Source organism: Alosa alosa, chromosome 21 (assembly GCF_017589495.1).
Source record: "Alosa alosa isolate M-15738 ecotype Scorff River chromosome 21, AALO_Geno_1.1, whole genome shotgun sequence".
Classification (NCBI taxonomy): Eukaryota; Metazoa; Chordata; class Actinopteri; order Clupeiformes; family Clupeidae; genus Alosa; species Alosa alosa.
In genome coordinates this window covers 7,714,428-7,734,732 of record NC_063209.1, presented here as the reverse complement: position 1 = coordinate 7,734,732, position 20,305 = coordinate 7,714,428, and the positions used below count along the sequence as shown (strand labels likewise).

The 20,305-nt window shown below is 47.3% G+C and overlaps 1 protein-coding gene across 1 annotated transcript in view; it reads right to left on the bottom strand.

Moving 5' to 3' along the window:
- Window positions 1–20,305, bottom strand: part of drp2 (dystrophin related protein 2) — a 76,348-nt gene that overhangs the window by 20,901 nt on the left and 35,142 nt on the right. The window contains 7 exon segments of the mRNA XM_048232138.1: window positions 254–390; window positions 1,376–1,487; window positions 2,211–2,377; window positions 4,547–4,626; window positions 8,784–8,930; window positions 11,274–11,359; window positions 17,667–17,868. Of these exon segments, the coding sequence (XP_048088095.1) occupies window positions 254–390; window positions 1,376–1,487; window positions 2,211–2,377; window positions 4,547–4,626; window positions 8,784–8,930; window positions 11,274–11,359; window positions 17,667–17,868 (931 nt within the window).

Below are 20,305 nucleotides of genomic sequence, written 5' to 3'. Positions count from 1 at the left end.
GTTCCAGAAATATATCTGCTTGGCAATACGCCTGCAATACGCCTGCCTCTCCCTCCCACGCTCCTTCTCTTTCTTTCATGCTCTCTCTCTCTCTCTCCTCTCTCCCTCTCTCTCTCTCCTTCTCTCGCTCTGCTTCAAGTTTTCCAGTGGGAGAATGTAAGCCTATTTTGTTGTGTTATAAAGGTGAGACTTTTTGGAAGGTGTCTCTCGTTCTCCTAAACGGTCCCCCCCCCCACCACACACACAAACTCACGTCTCGGTGCTCTCAGCCTCCAGGACGGACTGCACGGGCAGGTAGCCGCGCTGCGGGTGCTTGCTGAAGTACTGCTTCGAGCGGAACTTGTTCTTCAGCGTCTTGGCAAAGTCCCTCATCCTCTCGCCCGAGGTGGTCTGGCACGGCGGTCAGGGTCAGGAACAGAGAGCAGGAGAAGAGCAGAGAACGAGGAGAGATAAAGGGAGTGAAAGAAAGTACTGAGTAAAAGAAAAAGAAAAGATAAAATCCCCTCTTCAGGGGTTCCTTGATCAGCAATCTCTCCCCAGGGATGACCAAGCTTGACAAAGCTTGACCTGGCCCAGACAATCACTAACCAGTAGCCCCATCCATCACCTCTACACTAGCAGCTAATCCACCCTCCGCACTGATATAGCAAAAACAATCCTCCTCTCCCACTGCACACATTATGGCCGTTCACACAGTGCTATTGGAGAGTCTATGTGGGCCCAGTCGCCCAGGGCCAGCGTGTGAGCGAGTGTGTGGCACTTCCCATCAGCAGACCGGGGAGGAGGTTGGCAGACTGGCTGCTATTTGAGCGCCACACATGGTGAGAGAGCTGAGCTGGTGCCAGTCCAGGAAGAGGAAGGAAGGGGCACCTCATCTACTGGAAGCTCAGTCCAGTCACACGGCTGCTCCGTGTCAACGCTGCAACCCAGCAGTGTCCATGGAACTGGAGACTGCTGACTAGCCGCCCCACACATCACTGTCACAGCTACAATAAGTACCTGCAAGGCCTGTGTGTGTGTGTGTGTGTGTGTGTTGTAAAAGCGCGCGTCAAGTCGCGTCGTCGGCGTCTCGTCGCGTCGTCGCGTGCGTGCATGCTAACGTCATGTGTGTGTATGTGTGTGTGTGTGTGTGTGTGTGTGTGTGTGTGTGTGTATGTGTGTGTGTGTGTGTGTGTGTGTGTGTGTTTGTGTGTGTATGTGCGTGTGTGTGCGTGTGTGTGTATGTGTGTGTGTGTGTGTGTGTTATTTGGCCTTGTTATAATATGATAGCATAGTACTGTACTGTATATTGGTATTTCTTTCTGTTTCTTTTCATCACTCATTCATCACCTTGCCCTGTCATTCGGCAGCCCTGCTAGGCTAGCGTGTCTCTTACGGGGGTGTAGTACTCCATGATGGGGTAGTGCAGCTTTTTCCCTTTGGTGGTGCGCCCGGTGAGGAAGCACGTCTGGCAGATGTCCACGTTGAACTGCTTGAGGCTGCGGTACCTGCAGGGGAGCCACAGGGGAGAGGATATAAATACCCACAATGGCAGGAGGAGAGGAGGAGGAGGAGGAGGAGGAGAGGAGGAGAGGAGGAGGGAGGGGGAGAGGAGAGGAGGGGAGGAGAGGTGGAGTGGAGGAGGCGAGGAGAGGAGGAAGGGGGGAGGAGAGGTGGAGAAGGAGGGAAGGAGAGGAGGAGGAGGGGGTGACTGCTGCTAGCTCAGCTGGGGGTGAGATATGAAATAAAGGAGCCGCCAGCATTTCTCAAGTCCAATAACGCATCACAGGTAGCTCACCTGCTGTTTGTATGGAGGGAGGCCTACAGTAAGTGTGCTCCTGTAACTCTGATTCTTCATACTGTATATCCTGGCAGGGAATGTGCACAAGCTTCCAAGGTAGTTTAGTGCAGCATGGTGGTATTTGCAGAGCTAACTGTTGCAAACTGTTACATTCACTGTAGCCTCCCCTCTAATGGGAAATTATCACAATTCTCTGACACTACATTGATAATATGAACTGACCTGACAGGCTTGGGCCCTACATATGCTTGCAAGTGTTCACACAAATCTATACTCACACACACACACACACACACACACACACACACACCTGGAGCCTTTGATGGGGCACTGTTTGCATATATACTTTCTCTCTCTCTCTCTCTCTCTCTCTCTCACACACACACACACACACACACACACACACACACACACACACTCACTCACTCACCTGAAGCCTTTGATGGGGCACTGTTTGCAGATGTAGCACTTGGCCTGGTGCTTGGCCGACTCGGCTACGGCGACGCGGTGCAGGACGGGCAGCCACACTAGAGACTGGGGCTCCAGGCTCATCCACTCCAGGAAGTGGGACGCCTCGATAGCCGGCTTCCCCGGAGCCTGTGCAGGATAGACAGATGGAGAAAGAGAGACAGAGAGAGAGAAAGAGAGAGAGAGAGAGAGAAAGAGAGAGAGAGAGGGAAGGGGAAAGAGGAGGGCAGAGGACAATCAGGTCAGGGTCGGTGGGACGGACACTCGGCTTCCCGTCTGCCTTTGTTTTCTTTCTCCTTTACCTCTGCTTGCATCACTGGTTGCATCACTGGTTCCACTCTTTCGGTTTCCATATGAGGCTAATTATCTCATCCAGATGGTTGACAAGAAACACCAGGGAGGTGTTCTGCCTCCTTAACCTGAACTGTGCGCCCCTCGAGGACTCGTCGTCCTCATCATCATCATCATCATCGCCAATTTTCGTTTCCACTGAGCCGTTTCTTTCACCCAAAGCAGCTTAGCGCACTAGGAAACTTCTTTCATGAGTATTAGCACAGCCTGAGAGCTGAGCTAATTTACACAGCCGCAGCCACAGGACTCGAGTTCAAACCCAACTTCAGAGGATGAAACATACAGATCTCATATACCATAAATACCACTCAATGAGGGAGGGAGGAGGAGGAGGGAGGAGGAGGAGGAGGAGGGTGAGAAGTGGGAAAGAAAATCTGACAACCATAAATCGCCTTGTTAATACCTTTGGGTGTAGATTTATGGGTTGCTGGAAAAAGTCACGGATGAGGAGAAGAATGAGAGGAGCAGATAGGGAAGTGTGTGTGTGTGTGTGTGTGTGTGTGTGTGTGTGTGTGTGTGTGTGTGTGTGTGTGTGCAAATGGAGGATAACTGGGAAAGAAGTAAGAGGAATAAAAAGGGAGGAAGCGGCGTGGGCACGTCCATATGTGCTGAATCCCTCATTAAATGCACATCAAAGATGCATTAAAAGGTTGATTTCCCAGGGCCAGCGGCTAAGGCTTGAGTATACCACGTGATGCCCGGAGCGGCATGCATGGCCATGCGCCACCGCCAACGCCGCTACAGTGCCCAAACACTGAATTACACGAGAGCAGCCAGCGTCTCTTGTATAGGGAGACTGAGTGTGTGTCGCGTGCCATGAGAAGCGTCGTGGTGTGTGTATGTGTGTGTGTGTGAGAGCATGAGTGAGTGTGTGTGTGTGTGTGTGTGTGTGTGTGAGAGAGAGCGTGCGTGTGTGTGTGTGTGTGAGGGATGTGTGTGTGTGTGTATGTGTGTGTGTGTGTATGTGTGTGTGTGTGAGCATGAGTGAGTGTGTGTGTGTGTGTATCTGCCTAGCCAGTCTATCTGCTTCAGTGACTGTGTTTGTCTATCTGTCTGCATTTGAGTGTCTGAGTGTGTGTGTGTGTGTCTGTGTCTGGTCAAGTGTCTCGGTCTGAGTCTGTGTGTGTGTGTGTGTGTGTGTATCTGCCTAGCCAGTCTATCTGCTTCAGTGACTGTGTTTGTCTATCTGTCTGCATTTGAGTGTCTGAGTGTGTGTGTGTGTGTGCATCTGTGTGATATTGAGTGTGTGCTTGTGTGTATGTGTGTGTGTGTATGTGTGTGTGTGTGTCTGTGTGTCTGCTTCACCAACTGTGCATGCATATCTGGCTACATCTGACTGACTGGCCGTGTGTGTGTTCAGATGGATGGCTGTGTGTGTGTGTGTGTGTGTGTGTGTGTATGTGTGTGTGTGTGTATGTGTGTGTGTGTGTGTGTGTGTGTGTGTGTGTGTGTGTGTGTGTGTGTGTGTGTGAACATGAGGGTATTTGAGCAAGCAGATATGTCCACACATTACAGACGTTCTGTCTGTCTGGGAGGCCTAGGGTCTAGTGACTGCATATGTGTATGACTGACCACATGTGTTAATGAGGATGTTAATGTATCTGGATCTGGAACAAGAGGATGTTAATGTATCTGACCATTAGTCTGTGGGCACTCTCCACTCTTAGACCCCAGCTGTGAGTGAGAGAAGGCATTTCAAGCCCTGATTCTCAAGGCACCCTTGAGTTTCTACAGTGGATTTCACACACAGATGCAGACACGCAGGCACACACACACACACACGTAATGCACACATACATACACCTCTCCAAACCTGGGTTTCTCTTCAGCTCACACACACAAAGAAAAAACCCACATGTGTCCGAAAGCACACCTACTGGGCCTCCCATCCCCTCCCCCACAGGGCCCCACCACACGGCCACTCCACACACACACACACACACTCACTCTTTCACCTGGAAGCCTTTGATGGGGCACTGTTTGCAGATGTAGCCACTTGGCCTGGTGCTTGGCGGACTCACTCTTGCCTTGATTGCAGGACAGGGCAGCCACACTAGAGACTGGGGCTCAGGCTCATCCACTCAGGGAGATGGGACGCCTCGATAGCCCATTTCCCAGACCTGTGCAGGATAGACAGATGGAGAAAAGAGACAGAGAGAGAGAAGAGAAAGAGAGAAGAGAGAGAAAGAAAAGAGAGAGAGAGGGAAGGGGGGAAAGGGGAGGGCAGGGGACAATCAGGTCCCGGGTCGGTGGGGCGGACACTCGGCTTCCCGTCTGCCTTTGTTTTCTTTCTCCTTTACCTCTGCTTGCATCACTGGTTTGCATCACTGGTTCCACTCTTTCGGTTTCCATATGGGGCTAATTATCTCATCCAGATGGTTGACAAAAACACCAGGGAGGTGTTCTGCCTCCTTAACCTGAACTGTGCGCCCTAGAGGGAGGCTCTGTCCTCATCATCATCATCATCATCATGGCCAATTTCGTTTCCACTGGGCGGTTTCTTTCACCCAAAGCAGCTTAGGCGCTAGGAAACTTCTTTCATGAGTATTAGCACAGCCTGAGGCTGACTAATTTACACAGCCGCCCAGCCACAGGACTCGAGTTCAAACCCAACTTCAGAGGATGAAACATACAGATCTCATATACCATAAATACCACGAGGAGGAGGAGGAGGAGGAGGAGGAGGAGGAGGAGGGTGAGAAGTGGGAAAGAAATACGAACACGAAATACGCCTGTTATTACCTTTGGGTGTAGATTTATGGGTTGCTGGAAAAAGTCTGGATGAGGAGAAGAATACTTGAGAAGACAGATAGGGAAGTGTGTGTGTGTGTGTGTGTGTGTGTGTGTGTGTGTGTGTGTGTGTGTGTGTGTGTGTGTGTGTTACAAATGGAGGATAACTGGGAAGAAGTAAGAGGAATAAAGGGAGAGGCAGCGGCGAAGGCGGAGCACGTCATATGCTGAATCCCTATTAAATGCTATCAAAGATGCATTAAAGTTGATTTCCCGGGGTGGCCAGCGGCTAAGGCAGAGTATACCACGTAAGTCGCAGGAGTAGCGCCATAATATCGCCATACCCTTACTTCCCCATTACTTCAAACTTACTAGTTACCGGAAACAGCAGCGTCGCGGCGCTGAGGGAGACGGTGTGTGTGTCGCATTCGTGTGTGAAAGCGTCGCGTGAGTGTGTGTATGTGTGTGTGTGTGAGTAGCATGAGTGTGTGTGTGTGTGTGTGTGTGTGTGTGTGTGAAGAGAAGCGTCGCGTGTGTGTGTGTGTGTGTGAAAGAAAGCGTCTTGCGTGTGTGTAATAATAATGAAGTGTGTGTGTGTGTGTGTGTGTGTGTGTGTGTGTGTATTACATAGAGTAAGTGAAGTGTGTATAAGATGTATACGTGAGTGTAATACACTTGTTTTACATTTACATTTATAAGGTGTATCTATGTCTAGTCAGAATGTCTTTCAGTCTGAAATCTGTGTGTGTGTGTGTGTGTGTGTGTGTATCTACCTACCCTAATCTATCTGCTTCAGTGACTATGTTTGTCTATCTGTCTGCATTTGAAATGTCTGAGATTATGCTGTAGTAATGCATCTGTGTGATAATTGATTAGTGTGCTTGCCCAGCTATTGTATGTGTGTATGTGTATGTGTGTGTGTGTGTCTGTGTGTCTACTTCACCAACTGTGCATGCATATCTGGCTACATCTGACTGACTGACGTGTGTGTGTTCAAAGATGGATGGCTGTGCGTTATTCATTATTATGTGTGTTATGTGTGTGTGTGTGTGTGTGTGTGTGTGTGTGTGTGTGTGTGTGTGTGTGTGTGTGTAATGCTTGGCGTGTGTGTGTGTGTGAACATGAGGGTATTTGAGCAAGCAGATATGTCCACACATTACAGGCGTTCTGTCTGTCTGGGGAGGCCTAGGGGTCTGAAGTGACTGCATGTATGTATGACTGACCACATGTGTTAATGAGGGATGTTAATGTCTGGATCTGGAGACAAGAGGGATGTTAATGTAATCTGACCATTAGTCTGTGGGCACTCTCCCACTCTTAGACCCCAGCTGTGAGTGAGAGGCATTCAAGCCCCTGATTCTCAAGGCACCCTTGAGTTTCTACAGTGGATTTCACCGGATGCAGTTAGCGGCACACACACACCTGCACATCCCCACACATACATACACCTCTCCAAACCTGGGTTCTTCAGCTCACACACACAAAGAAAAAACCCACATGTGTCCGAAAGCACACCTACTGGGCCTCCCATCCCCTCCCCCACAGGGCCCCACCACACGGCCACTCCACACACACACACACACACACACACACACAAACACACACACAAACACACACAAACACACACACACACACGCACAGGAGGACCACCTACTGGGCCTCCCCCACAGGGCCCCACCACACGGCCACTCCACACACACACACACACACCACACACACAAACACACACACAAACACACACACAAACACACACACACACACGCACAGGAGGACCACCTACTGGGCCTCCCCCACAGGGCCCCTCCACTCGGACCTCCATCACTATCACGCACTTTACACGCCCGCACGTCGCAATCATAAACACACACACACACACACACACACACACACACAGGATGACCACCTACTGGGCCTCCCCTCTCCTCCCCCCACGGACCCCTCCGCTCGACCACTCAGCCTCCATCAAATATGCAAGAGGGATAAATTGGCAATTTGGGTACAAGTGCCATTGGCACTGCACCCACAGACATCACATGTGGTAATGAAAGGCCTGACATGAAGCGAAATGTCAAAATGAATGGGCTTTAATTATCACCCGCTCCCTCGTATCAGCTGGGGCTGCAGTGGGGGATTTAATTAAAGGACTGGCTATTGGCGAAAGGGAGGAAAACACAGTCAAAAAAACACAGAAGGACTGGGAAAGAAATCAGAAGGCAATATCCGAAAAAAGAGAGAGAGGGAGGGAGAAAGAGATGATGAAAACCTACATGGGTTATTAGTTGATGAACCTAAATGTCCAGAGAGGCAGCAGGGTCAAACCCCTTTGGTGAGGGAGCTTTGGACTACACACAGCCTCACACACACACACACACACACACACACACACACACACACACACACACACACCAAAACATACCATGGTGCACAAACACACATGACTTCACATATTCACATTCTCTCACATACTTTCAAATCCAGAAATACACACATGCCCTCACACACTCCTAAATTGCTTGGTCACATGTCCACACATACACACACACTCTCTCTCTCTCTCTCACGCACACAACTCACACACACACTCACACCTGCGCGCACACGCGCACACACGCAGCACGCCTGCCTTTGCAGCGACGCCTGCCTTTGCAGCACCTGCCGCAGCACCTGCGCACAGCCACTCTCCAGTGCCAGCAGTGACTAGAGTGTTGGGGCCGTAAGCGATGTTCTGAGTGCTGGTACAGCAGTAGTGTGCTGGCTCTGCTCACAGAGCAGGTGCTGAATGGCCCCTCGGTGCAGGCCGGGGCCCCCTGCCTCCTACTGCTCCTGCTAGTGCTTACAGCAGGGCCTGGCCTGGCAGCCAAGCCCCACTAAAGGGCTGGAGCACGCTCCACACCCAGAGCACAGGCCAAGAGATGAGCTAGCAGGAGCTGGAGTGAGAGGCAGAGATGGGCGGGGGAGGAGAGGAAGAGAGGATAGAGAGATCTACTGTATAGAGATGGAGTGAATGAGAGAAGAGTGTGTGTGTGACGGAGAGAGAGAGAGAGAGAGGGGGGGTGGGAGGGGAGAGATATTGAGAGGGAGCTGGCAGAAAGATGTGATAAAGTGATTAAGTGTTCAGGTTGAGGTCAATGATCCATGGCTGGGGTTAATGAACACTGGAGGGTCCAAGGACCTCAAACTTCAGGTCAGGGGTAGTGTCGAGTGAGTGTGACTGAGTGTGAGTGACTGTGTGACTGACTGTGTGTGTGTGTGTCTGTGTGTGTGTATGCATTTCTACACTGATGTTTGAATATGTGTGTGGGGGCATTCATACATTCATGGATATAATTTTTGTGTGTGTGTGTGTGTGTGTGTGTTGTGTGTGTGTGCGTGTGTGTGTGTGTGTGTGTGTGTGTGTGTGTGCGCGTGTGTGTGTGTGCGTGTCTCTCCCCCTCTATGGAAGCAGCTCTCTCACCCATACAGGCAACTCCACGGGCTGTTGCCTCCGAAGGCTGCCCACCCTCGCCCGGAAGCTGTGGGATCTGGATGGCCTCGTGCAGCAAGAGACTCAGGTGCCGCTGGTCCGCCAGGCCACCCTGACCACACACCTGCCGGAAAAGATCTGACACACACACGCACACGCACACGCACACACACACACACATACACACATACAATCATACACATAAGTATACACACAATCATACACACAGAAAATATCATATTTACACATTTGTGGGTGTGTTCCTATTCACATAAATGAACTATTTGGATGGTGGCTGAATGTGGGTGTTTGTATGACGATCTGAATCTGCGTGTTTTGTGTCAGGAGTGGGAGGGTGATTTAAACGCTGAGACGGTGTAATTAATTTATGCCTTTGGCTCCACAGTGCCCATGAGTACTGGCAGCTAGTTGTGAACCTTTTGTCTGAGTGTGTGTGTGTGTTTGTGTCTGTGTGTGTGCGAGTGTGTGTGTGTGTGTGTGTGTGAGAGAGAGGGTGGCTGTGTCAGTCTAATTAGAGACAAAGGGGTGCATTAGCGAGGCCTTGTCAGGGGGAGGCTGGGTCGTCGGCCCAATCTGACACTGGCTGTCACAAAGGAGATGGATCCTGACAGCCCCGTATAAATAGATGAGAAAAGTGTGTGTGTGTGTGTGTTTATGTGTTAAGAGGGTGCGTTGGGATAAAGGAACTATCTGCATTTACAAGTGTGCTTGAGCCAATAGATCAATAGAATGTTTGTGTTTTTCATGTGACTGAAAGAGAAAGTGTCTGTGCTATTCATGTTCAATATAGACAAATGTGTATATATGCTCATATGTAAATGTGTGTGTGTATAATCACATATATTATGTGAGTGTGTATATGTATGTATGGATGTATGTATGTGTGTGTGAGAGTGTGTGTGAGTGAGTGAGTGAGTGAGTGAGTGAGTGAGTGAGTGTGTGTGTGTGTGTGTGTGTGTGTGTGTGTGTGTGTGTGTGTGTGTGTGTGTGTGTGAGACCTAGGATCATACACTCCTCTGTGGTCTTCCCTTCCTCAAAGCAGTAGCATTACCATCCCCATGTTAAAATGCAAAGCAGCACAGTGCTGCTTCGGGCACCTTGATCGCTCTTCTTTATGTGCCTAGCCTTATTTAAACCAGATGCACTTTTTAACTGTCATCAGCAGTATTCCCTCAAAGAGGGAGAGGGATAGAGGAAGAGAGAGAGGAAGGGAGAGAGAGAGAGAGAGAGAGAGAGAAGGAGAGGAAGAAAGAAGAAAAGAAAGATATGTGACTATGTGTGTTTATGTAGGATCAATTAACAGGACAAGCTAGCATTGCAACCTTTAGGCATGGCTTAATATGCCCCGTGGTGGGTAGTTCCATTCTTTTCATGGCCAATTAAAAGACAGAATAATAAATAAATAAAGCTAATGTTCTAAATATGTTGCCATTCAGCTTTTGCTATCTCATCTCCCCCCCCCACTCTCTCTCCTTGTCTATTTTTTTCTGGTTGTGTTTTTTACGAGTGATGACAGATGGCGTGGTGGCCTGTGGGACGTCTGGATTTGACCTGGCACGGTTACCTCTACGCCCGCCTCGCCCGCCCAGAACAGCCCTCACACTCACGCTCCTCACCGTAACACTCCCCCCCCCTCTCTCTCTTTCTCATGAGATCTCTCCATTTCTCTTCATCTCTCTCTCTTTACAAGCTCTCTCCATCACACTCTTTCCCCTCCTCTTCCTCTTTCCAATTTCTGTTTCTTTTTCTCTCTATTCTCTTCTCTCTTTCTCCCGCCTCCGTCCCTATCTCTCTTTCTCTCTGTCTTTGTGTCTTCCCTTACTTCTCTCTCTCTCTCTCCTCTCTCTCTCTCTTTCTGCCGCTGTTTATTTATATAAGCAGACTTGTTAAAACAAAGGAAACAAAGCACTGCTATAAAGCTGACTGCCCCCCACTGTCATATCATCCTTTCTGGCCCACAGCCCCCTTTCTAGCCAGACTCGGGTGAAATATTAAGAGCGTAATTGAAAATCGAAACAGGAGCGCAGCCAGGGAGAGCCTGGATGGAACTGTGTTATCCGATAGCACACACAGCTGATGTTGGGGCTAATGCTCTCTCTCTTCCTCTCCCTCTCTCACTTTCTTTCTTTTTGTCTCACTTTCTCTCTTGCTTTCTCTCTTGCTTTCTCTCTCTCTCTCTCTCTCTCTCTTTCTCTTTCTCTTTCCAATTGAGATAAGGACGGGAAGCTTTCAAACTTATTGTGGACCTGTGATCCATTAGTGTAAGTGGCTGTCTCAGTGTGTGTGTGTGTGTGTGTGTGTGTGTGTGTGTGTGTGTGTGTGTGTGTGTGTGTGTGTAGGTGAGAGTGTATGCTGGTGTTTACACATTGAGTATGTTGTGTGCATATGCCGATGTGTATGACTGTGTGTGTGTGTGTGTGTGTGTGTGTGTGTGTGTGTTTGTGTTGTGCACACACTCACATTTGTATTTCTCCTGGAGGTCAGCTTTGCACAAGCTCACCAGGCCTGTCTTGAAGGAGAGCACCCGCATCTTTCCATTGCGACCGCTACAGTAGTTGACAGAGAGATAGAAAGAGAGAGAGAAAGAGAGAGATAGAAAGAGAGAGAAATGGAAAGAGAGAGAGACATTAAGAAAAACATAAGTGAACTCACAAACAGGAGTGAAATGAATGTTATTGGTCCCAGTATCCCAGTGAAGTCTGTTGTGTGAAGGACATTGGCTCAACTTAGCATCTCTGCTGGACGCTGCATCAAGCAATCCTCCAAATGACATACTGTTCCCCTTCCTTTTCGTTGAATATATCACAAGGTATATCACTAAGCTTCAACTTAAATTGCATAACAGAATTGCACAACTTGCTCTTTCCAGTGTTGCTCTTTCTGGCTGTTGCTCTTTCTGGATTGTTAGTGTATTGTAGTATGTTGGAGCAATCTGCTTTTAAAATAACAAGAATAATGTTAGTATTCTTAAATATTAATGCATATTATTTTGCAACAAATTTCCATACACCTTTTTTAAATGGTTAAGTAATCAAACATCCATATCATCATGGTTCTGATATCCCCTGATTACAGACATTCTCCTCTGTGTGATTATGAAGAGGTATTCTAACTTGTATCAATTTTCTTATTAGATACACATGTAAAAACACAATGATTACATAAGAAGCAACATCATTTAACTTTCATAAGTGCAATAATATGCAGCGTGTTTCAAATGATTTCACATTAGGGTAGCCCAGACTCTAATGAAAAAAAATCACATACAGTATGTATGATTAATGACCACGACCAAGACCAAGGAGTAAAGTAGTGAAATTAGTCTGAAAATAGGCTGCGGTCCATTGCAATGAGACTCACGAGAAAGAGTTCAAAAGCACTACAGAGAGAGACAGATATGGAGTTATGAGAGACAGAGAGGACAGAAAAGGGAAATGAAAAAAGAGAGTGTCAGAAAAGGGAGGGGCAAAATGCAGGAGTGATAGAAGAGATGAAGATGGAGGTGTAGAGAGAGAGAGGGAGAGGAGAGACAGAGAGGGGCTTTATATCAGGTGCAGTGGAAGCTGAGTGAAATGGGTCAGAGTGTTATTGACCACAGAGGCGTAAAACATGGAAATCTTGTCCCCGATTAGCCTCAAATCAATAAGAACTGCAGAGGAGCTAGGCAAAAGCACACTGACCTTCCTGTGTGTGTGTGTGTGTGTGTGTGTGTGGGTGTGTGTGGGTGTGAGAGTGTGTGTGAGAGTGAGAGAGAGTGTGTGTGTGTGAATTAATGAAGAAGTGTGTGTGTGTGTGTGATAATATGAGTGTGTGTGTGTGTGTGTGTGTATAGGTAATGTGTGTGTGTGTGTGTGTGTGTGCATATGTGTGTGTGTGTCTTAGCGTAGGTGTGTAATGTGTGTGTGTGTGTGTGTGTGTGTGTGCCAGCCTTTCAGCGTGTTTATGTGTGTGTGTATGCGCGTATTTAATAATAATGTGTGTGTGTGTGTAATGTGTGTGTGTGTAATGTGTAATGTGTGTGTGTGTGTGTGTGTGGGTGGGCCCACGGCCAGTGGAGTCTCTAGCGAGCTTAGCAAACTGAGACACGTGAGCAGAGCAGCGGAGCAGCCGGCCAAGGGAACAGAGCACGGAGAATAGGATCAGAGACCACAGGCTAGGCTGCTTAGCTACAGGGACACGCTTCTGTCTGAGGATCTCCCAGAGAGAGAGAGAGAGAGAGAGAGAGAGAGAGAGAGAGAGAGAGAGAGAGACCAGGTTTAGAGAGGAAGAGAAAGAGAGAAAGAGACCGGGTTTAGAGAGGAAGAGAGAGAGAGAGAGAGAGAGAGAGAGAGAGACCGGGTTTAGAGTGGAAGAAAGAGAGAGACACAGATGGACAGATGACAGGGAAAAGAAGAGAAAGAGGGAAATATAAAGGATCTCAAGGGCAAATGAGGACACAGATGGACTGGAGCATATATGAGTGTGTGTGTGTGTGTGTGTGTGTGTGTGTGTGTGTGTGTGTGTGTGTGTGTGTGTGTGTGTGTGTGAAAGAGAGAGAGAGAAAGAAAGAAAGTAAATGAGGTAAAGGAGAGAGAGAGAGAGAGATGGATGGATGACTATCAGAAAAGATAAGACAGCAGTGAGTGAGCTTGTGCTGCAGGCCTAAGTAGTGTGACCTCTCATCAGTGCAGGTCAGTGCTAAATTGGGGGGCACACACACACACACACACACACACACACACACCATCCTCCCCATCATACACACAGAGGGGAGAGACTAAATGGATAGACAGAGAGATGGAGAGAGTAAAATGGAAGAGTGAGAGAGCGCGAGAGAGAGAGAGCGAGAGAGAGAGAGAGAGAGAGAGAGCGTGAGCAAGCCCTTAGTGTCTGTGCTGTTTGTTTGGTTAGTAAGTAATGGCAGGCAGGGTGATTGCTGGCCCACATGTGGCTCCGGCTCATTCTCATGCAGCTCGAGTGTTGATCAGGAAACAAAAAAAGCAATTAGGGGAATTTATGTGGGGGCCGAGGAGGGCTGATTCCTTCTCATAAGCAGCTGGTAGTTAAAGAGCCAGCGCGCAAATTTATGGCGGAAATGGAGTCGCAAATGAGAGAGCGAGCGAGGGGGGGATGGAGAGAGAGAGACAGAGAAAGAGAGAGAGCATGGATGACAGAAAAAAAAAGATGGAGAGAGAATGAAAGAGAGAGAGAGACGGAGAGGGAGAGGCAGAGGGGAGGGAAAACAAAAGCTCATCTTTAGGCTTTATGTTTCGCAAAATCAACCCTCATATGTAAATCAGAAGTCCTGGCATTAATTGACGCGAAAAGGCCGAGCAAACAAAAAGGGGGCTTTTAACTCATTCTCACCCCGCCATGATTGGCTGCCTGCCCAGACGCTTTTGTCCTGATTACTGCACACTTCACAGCAATGGCATCTCCCTCTGCGCCACGCTGACAGTGATCAGGAGCCTGCTCAAACAGCCTGCTATAGGAACCAGAGCCCTACATGTGGTGTGTGTGTGTGTGTGTGTGTGTGTGTGTGTGTGTAAATTAAACACGCAAGAGCCTCAATTCTTCACCTCAAACAGACCCAAAATTGACAGCACTGGACGGGCCTCAAACTGCAAGGAAAACTAGCATTACTAATTTGCTGACCACTGACTCCTGACAAACCCCTCGATCTCAGATGACATCCTAATATTCATGATTAAAGCAAGACTGCAATGTCTTTCAACTACTGTAGATACAAGCACGAACCCTACTGTATACTACACCCAACTCAACAGGAAAAAGAAATGGTTGCTCACATACTAAATGGATACTACTATTATAAGACATAATATAGTAGACCATAGACATATATATATATATATATACAGTCTATGGGCCAGACATAATCGTTTGGTTGATCTGGTTGCAAAGGACTTGCAAAAGATAAACCATGTACCCTGGAAAATCCAGAGTTCTCGCAAGAGCACAATTTGAATTGTCTCTGCAAGACACTCTGGCAATGAGTAATGATGCACGTTACTTTTGCCACTTGCATCACGGGGAGCCAATCACATCGGTGTATCTGATATACAGTAGGTGGGCCAGAGGCGAGCTAAACAGATGACAGTCGTACTGTTATCCAATTGCGTCAAAGTCCGGAATCAGTCAATAAACATTGGTCGTATTGTGTTATCCAATTGCGTGCAGTGAGATTTTCAAATGCACGTTTGGTGCCGCCCCTTGAGTTGGGCCTTTACATAATTCGTGGCCAGACCCTTAATCTTTCTAGATTATCAGGATCTGGAATCTCCAGGCTATAAACCATGGACATGACGCCAAGATTTACAAGCACAGCACTGTACAAATGAACTGGTTCCATCATAACACATCTGACAGTGACTACTTCAAAAACATTCCAAACAGTCCTGAGTCCTGACATTGCAATTGTAAATGAGGCTGTGAAATCTGTATTTATCTTTGAGATGGGCTAGATAGATAGATAGATAGATAGATAGATAGATAGATAGATAGATAGATACTTTATTGATCCCCAGGGGAAATTCAAGGACTGCTGTTTTGACCTGTATATGGACACTTACTACTATTCCAAACTATTGAAATATCAACTACTGGTAGATCTCATTCACCAACTTGGATACCACTGTAAACTAATAGTAGACTCTAGTAAACTCTGTAAACTCTAGTATTTCGAAGTTTAAGCCATGTCCATAAGAGAGAGTTTTGTTTATCCTTAATGTGTTGAGTATTATACTGTAAATGGAGGGACCTGTAAAAGTCCCTTTCATGTACAGTAGACCTGTCACCTTGTCAGTGACTCTTTTTCAGAGTATTTGGATCTTGTTTTCCTGGCTTGCCTTTTGGATGTGTGTGTGTGTGTGTGTGTGTGTGTGTGTGTGTGTGTGTGCGTGTGTGTGTGTGTGTGTGTGTGTGTGTGTGTGTGTGTGTGTGTGTGTGTGGCGTTAGCGCAGCGTGTCATTAATGCGTGTGTGTGTGTGTGTGTGTGTGTGTGTGTGTGTGTGTGTCTGTGTCTGTGTGTGTGTGTGTCTGTGTGTGTGTGTGTGTGTGTGCGTGTGTGTGTGTACAATTGTGACATTCTGTGTTTCTAGAGCTACAACACAACTTGATCAACGTGTTGAATTTAGTGGATATTTATATTAAAAAATGTTTATGGAATACAATTACAGACACGCTGCATACATTGTCACAGTGTGAGTGTCTTGTGATATTATGTGTAATATTTTTGAATGCAAAATGAACTGCACTTCAATGCAGTTGTGTACTCATGATCAGACATATCCTGAGTCATGTCTATAGTCACGGTGAGACAGAAGTTAGCAATATTTGCAAGCTAGCATCATACACCCCAACATACATCTGTGCACACTAAAAAAGGGGGTTGATACGAATGTTTAAAGCATGATGTGTGTGTGTAAAGATGTGACTTCCACTAGGCTCTTAGGTAAGAGGAGGAGGGGAAAGTCTGGACCATGGTTGTCAGATCAGGCTGACTGCGAGGTGTGGATGAGCACTGACAGGATGAGGTCACACAGGGGTCAAGTGAGGGCATACCTGTCATAAATGCCAAATAGTGATTGGCAGCAGAGGTGAGCAGGTGTAATGAACTGAGGAAGATAAGGGTTGTGTGTGTTTGTATGTGTGTGTGTGTGTGTGTGTGTGCGTCAGTATAGCTAAGTGCCAGTCATGCGTGTCATGAAGTAATTAGAGTGTTCATGTGTTTCATGCTTTCACTGTGTGTATGATTGTGTGTGTGTGTGTGTGTGTGTGTATAGATCTATCTGTGTATCTGTCATGCGTGTAATTGAAGTATTCACATGTTTCATGCTTCCACCTGTGTGTGTGTGTGTATGTGTATGTGTGTCAGAGCCATCCATATCATTAGCACCTTGGTGTGTGTATGTGTGCTCATGAAGCTGTCCCTGTTGTAAATATTAATCAGCTAGTTGAGAGAATGTTGAGCACTAGCATCTACATACCTGCTGCGCATGTGTGTGTATGCATGTGATGCATGTGTGTGTATGCATGTGATGCATGTGTGTGTATTCATGTGACGCATGAGTGTGTATGCATGTGACGCATGTGTGTGTCCCTGAGGTAGACATTGGACAGCCATTCGAGGCATATGTGGACGCAGAGGGGGATGTACATCCCCTGGTGCGTAGGTGTGAGTGCGTGTCTGACGCATATGTCTCTGTACCCGTCAAAGAGCAGCCAGTATAAGTATAAGTATATATACTCTTTTGATCCCGTGAGGGAAATTTGGTTTCTGCATTTATCCCAATCCGTGAATTAGTGAAACACACACAGCACACAGTGAGGTGAAGCACACACTAATCCGGTGCGGTGACTGCCTGCATCCTTGGCCGGCTTTCGGGGGGAGCAGTGAGGGGTTAGGTGCCTTGCTCAAGGGCACTTCAGCCGTGCCTACTGGTCGGGGTTCGAACCGGCAACCCTCCGGTTACAGGTCCGAAGTGCTAACCAGTAGGCCACGGCTGCCCTATGAGTCACATGTCGATGCAGAGGGGGAGAGACTTTGATTTGTAGGTGTGTGTGTATGTGTGTGTGACTGAAATGCATGTGTGTGTGAGTGTGTGCACCTTTGTGCATGTGAGTATGTCACACATGTTGTATGTGTGTACCCGTCATAGATGTTGAACAGCCAGTGGAGGCACATGTCGACGCAGAGAGGGATGTATAGACCCTGGTGTGCGTGTGTGTGTGTGTGTGTACCTGTCATAGACGTTGAGCAGCCAGTTGAGGCACATGTCGACGCAGAGGGGAATGTATAGACCCTGGTGTTGTGTGTGTGTGTGTGTGTGTGTGTGTGTGTGTGTGTGTGTGTACCTGTCATAGACGTTGAGCAGCCAGTTGAGGCACATGTCGACGCAGAGTGGGATGTTGATGAGCACGGCGCGCTCCTCCTCCAGGCGCTCGTAGAGGGCAGTCAGGGCGTGGATCACCTCCACCACGTCCAGCACTCGCTCCCCTGCCTGCAGCTCCTGCTCACGGAACACCTCCACCACGCTGGCCAGCGTCAGCAGGTCCACTAACACACACACACACACACATGCACACACACAAAAAAAGATACTTAGAGATACAATACATACATACATACAGTGATGGCCAAAAGTATTGGCACCCATGCTAAAGTTGACTGAAAAGAGGAATATAAAATCATCTTTTGGAAATTGATCTTAATGCCTTAAGTGAAAAATGAGGAAATATCTAACCTTTAAGGACACCAATTTTCTTAGTAAATGAATAATGTATCATAAATAAATAAATGTTCTTCCTTAAAATACAGGGGTCATAAGTACTCCCACCCCTATGTTAAATTCCCATAGAGACAGGCAGATTTTTATTTTTTAAAGGCTATTTTGGAATTAAAATAGCCCCACATCATCACATACCCTTCACCATACCTAGAGATGGTTTGATTTGCATTGAGCTCAATGAGCATCAAACCAGCTAATAGGCTAACTAAAAGGCTAACACCCATGCCAATCTCTAGGTATGGTGAAGGGTATGTGATGATGTGGGGCTATTTTAATTCCAAAACAAGGTAACTTTTATCAGGATGCACAGTATTCTGGATCCATGAAATAACTGGCCTTTAAAAATAAAAATCTGCCTGTCTCTATGGAATTTAACATAGGGTGGGAATACTTATGACCCTGTATTTTAAAGAAGAACATTTATTTATTTATGATGCAATATTCATTCACTAAGAAATTGGAATTAAAGGTTAGATATTTCTCATTTTTTCACTTAAGGCATTAAGATTAATTTCCAAAAGATGATTTTATATTCCTCTTTTCAGTCAACTTTAGCATGGGTGCCAATACTTTTGGCCATCACTGTACATATGCACACACACACACGCAAAAACATGGTCATATACACACAGATACAGATACACACAGACACACAGACACACACAAACAGGCATACATACACACACACACACTCACACACACACAAAATCAATGGCAATGATTTCCTTAAGTGTATTTATAGCCTCATGTGTAGGTGTATATGGAGTCCGCTGGTCCATTGCAAGACACACACACACACACACACACACACACACACACCCCTCATATGCAAAGAGATGAACGCATTCACACAGGTCAATAAATGCAAAAAAACTGAAAAACTCCTCTCTCGCATCAGATCTGTTCCACAATAAAAATGCGACTACGAGTGCACAAACCCACTGACCCTCCTCCCCCAGCTCCATCTGTGAGCTGCCCAGAGTTGAGCATGCAGCTCGGGTCTCAGACTCCAAGGGCTTGTCCCCGCTAAGTGCCACAGACCATCGGATGCACGCTGCTCACTAAGCTGCCAACACTGTTTGGTATCCATTAGGAGCCTATTAGTTCCACTCTCATTGGCTCCTCACAGTGTCAATCACAGGGTTGGCCACAACACAAACAGGGTTGATTGGTCATGCTAAACTAAATTTAGATGCGTGGTATGCAGAGGAATCAGTAAACAGTAAACAGTGTTGTGGTGGGTGTTGCATGTCAAAACGGGGGTTGTTTTTGCAGTCTTGGTCTTAAGTTAGAATATGCACAAGACTTCAAACTATAGAGAGTGGTTGCTAGAGTCAACATGGCTAGGAGACAGCAGGTTCCATATCACACATTATGATTATGCATGGATGCACAAACACACTCAGACATGCATGTTTATATATTTACACAAAAAAAACACATACAGACACACAAACAGACCTACACACTCACCTTCCAACGTTAAGGATTTTCCACGACTACAAAATGTAGACTTTGGTTTTCATTCCCTAAACCAAAAGCCATTAAAGATAGCACTTCAACTGAGTCCGTTAATAACTTCTGTTATAGCCCTCCCTTTCAAGGTAAACTTAATTTTCACTTAAAATGTAAATGTAAGGCCTTATCATCATAAGGGGAAACGGCAGGCCCCTCTTACAGCAGTGTAAGTGCTTGATAAATGAGTTCCAGAGTGACTCAGAAATACCCCCACTCACTAGTGTGCTGCTGCAGAGGCTCTCTAAACACGTACACTACCACCAGCACACAGGCTGGAGTCAGCACGTCTCTCTCTCTCTCTCTCTCTCTCTCTCTCTCTCTTCCTCTCTCTCTCTCTCCCTCTCTCTCTTTCTCTCTCTCTCTCTGTCACACACACACACAGACACACTAGAAGAACCAAAATACTCAAAACAGGCAAATGTTTCACACGCAAATGCTATCACACACACTCACACACACACACACACACAAACAGTAATCACCCCTTCAAGAACACAACACCACATTCTCTTTCGGAGTAACCCCCCCGGCTCTCTTCCGCTGGCTGAGTGCATCAGGAGCGGCTCAGATGACACGGCTGAGTGCGCGTGGGATGCGAGCGGAGTGTAAACTAACTCGATTGGGCCGGCCCGTAAACTGGTTTGGGGGCCCCTGCTGCCGGCGGCGTGCCGGGCGGTATGGATGCGG